Source organism: Octopus bimaculoides, chromosome 30 (assembly GCF_001194135.2).
Source record: "Octopus bimaculoides isolate UCB-OBI-ISO-001 chromosome 30, ASM119413v2, whole genome shotgun sequence".
In the NCBI taxonomy this organism is placed as follows: domain Eukaryota; kingdom Metazoa; phylum Mollusca; class Cephalopoda; order Octopoda; family Octopodidae; genus Octopus; species Octopus bimaculoides.
The window spans coordinates 5,628,054-5,629,222 of record NC_069010.1 but is presented as its reverse complement, the minus strand read 5'-3'; the positions used below and the strand labels follow the sequence as shown (position 1 = coordinate 5,629,222).

General features: G+C 35.6%; 1 protein-coding gene across 1 annotated transcript in view; it reads left to right on the top strand.

Moving 5' to 3' along the window:
• LOC106875773 (4-hydroxyphenylpyruvate dioxygenase-like) overlaps window positions 1-1,169 on the top strand; it is a 25,122-nt gene that overhangs the window by 7,723 nt on the left and 16,230 nt on the right. Inside the window, 1 exon segment of the mRNA XM_052978101.1 lies at window positions 800-904. Coding sequence (XP_052834061.1) covers window positions 800-904 — 105 coding nt within the window.

Genomic DNA, 1,169 nt, shown 5'->3' with positions numbered 1-1,169 from the left:
CGCTGACCAAAGCCTTGTGAGTGGATTTGGTAGATGGAAGCTGAAAGAAGTCCATCATATATATTCTGTTTATATATTTGTTTAGCAAAATTCTTGATGTGAAATCGTGTGTTGAAACAGATATTGTTGTATTTGGGGATGGTCATGTTGCCAGTTTAGCCAATAAAATTACACCAAATATATAGTGCGTGTGTTTTTATTGGCTAAACTGGCAACATGACCATTCCCAAATACAACAATATATATATATATATGTATGTATGTATGTATGTATGTGTGTATGTATGTATGTATGTATGTATGTATGTGTCTATGTATGTCTGTCTTTGTGTCTGTGTATGTCCCCATGACTTAGCAGTTTGGCAAAAGAGAACTGATGCACCAGTTTAAGAAAAGAGAACTGGCATCGATTCATTTGAATTTATATCTGTATGTCTGTGTGTATGTATATATATCTATGTATGTATATATAATATAATATAGGATAAATTCTTTATAAGAATTTATCAAGTAGTCAGCGGGAAAAAACCTCATAATGAAAAAATATTCATCGTTTCTTCATAGATATATTTAATTTTTTTTTGTTTTTTTTTTTTTGGTAGTTTTTTTTTTACTTATTTAGTCCCTCGATAGCGCGAGGCATTGATACACAGTTAATGCCCTTTATATAAAATTAAATATGTATGTATATATGTATATCTATGTATTTATACATGTATTGGTAGTGCTATTGTTACATGCTACCACCCATCCATCCATCCGTCATTGTTTCACACTGTGTCGTTATCTCTCGTTGCAGGCCGCATCATATTACTGCACCCGTTTTGGCTTCGAGCCCTTCGCGTACAAGGGGCTGGAGACAAACAGCCGACAGGTCGTCAGCCATGCAATCAAACAGAACAACGTAAGTCCCCTTTTTTGAATGTTCGAATTTAACGCTCGTTATGTTTTCCGCTTCGTTAGACATTCAACATCATCATCATCATCATCATCATCATCATCAACCATCAACCATCAACCATCATCATCATCATCATCAACCATCATCATCATCGTCATCGTCATCGTCATCATCATCTTCATCATCATCGTCACCACCATCAGCACCATCATCATCATCATCATCATCATCATCATCTTCATCATCACCACCACCACCACCACCACCA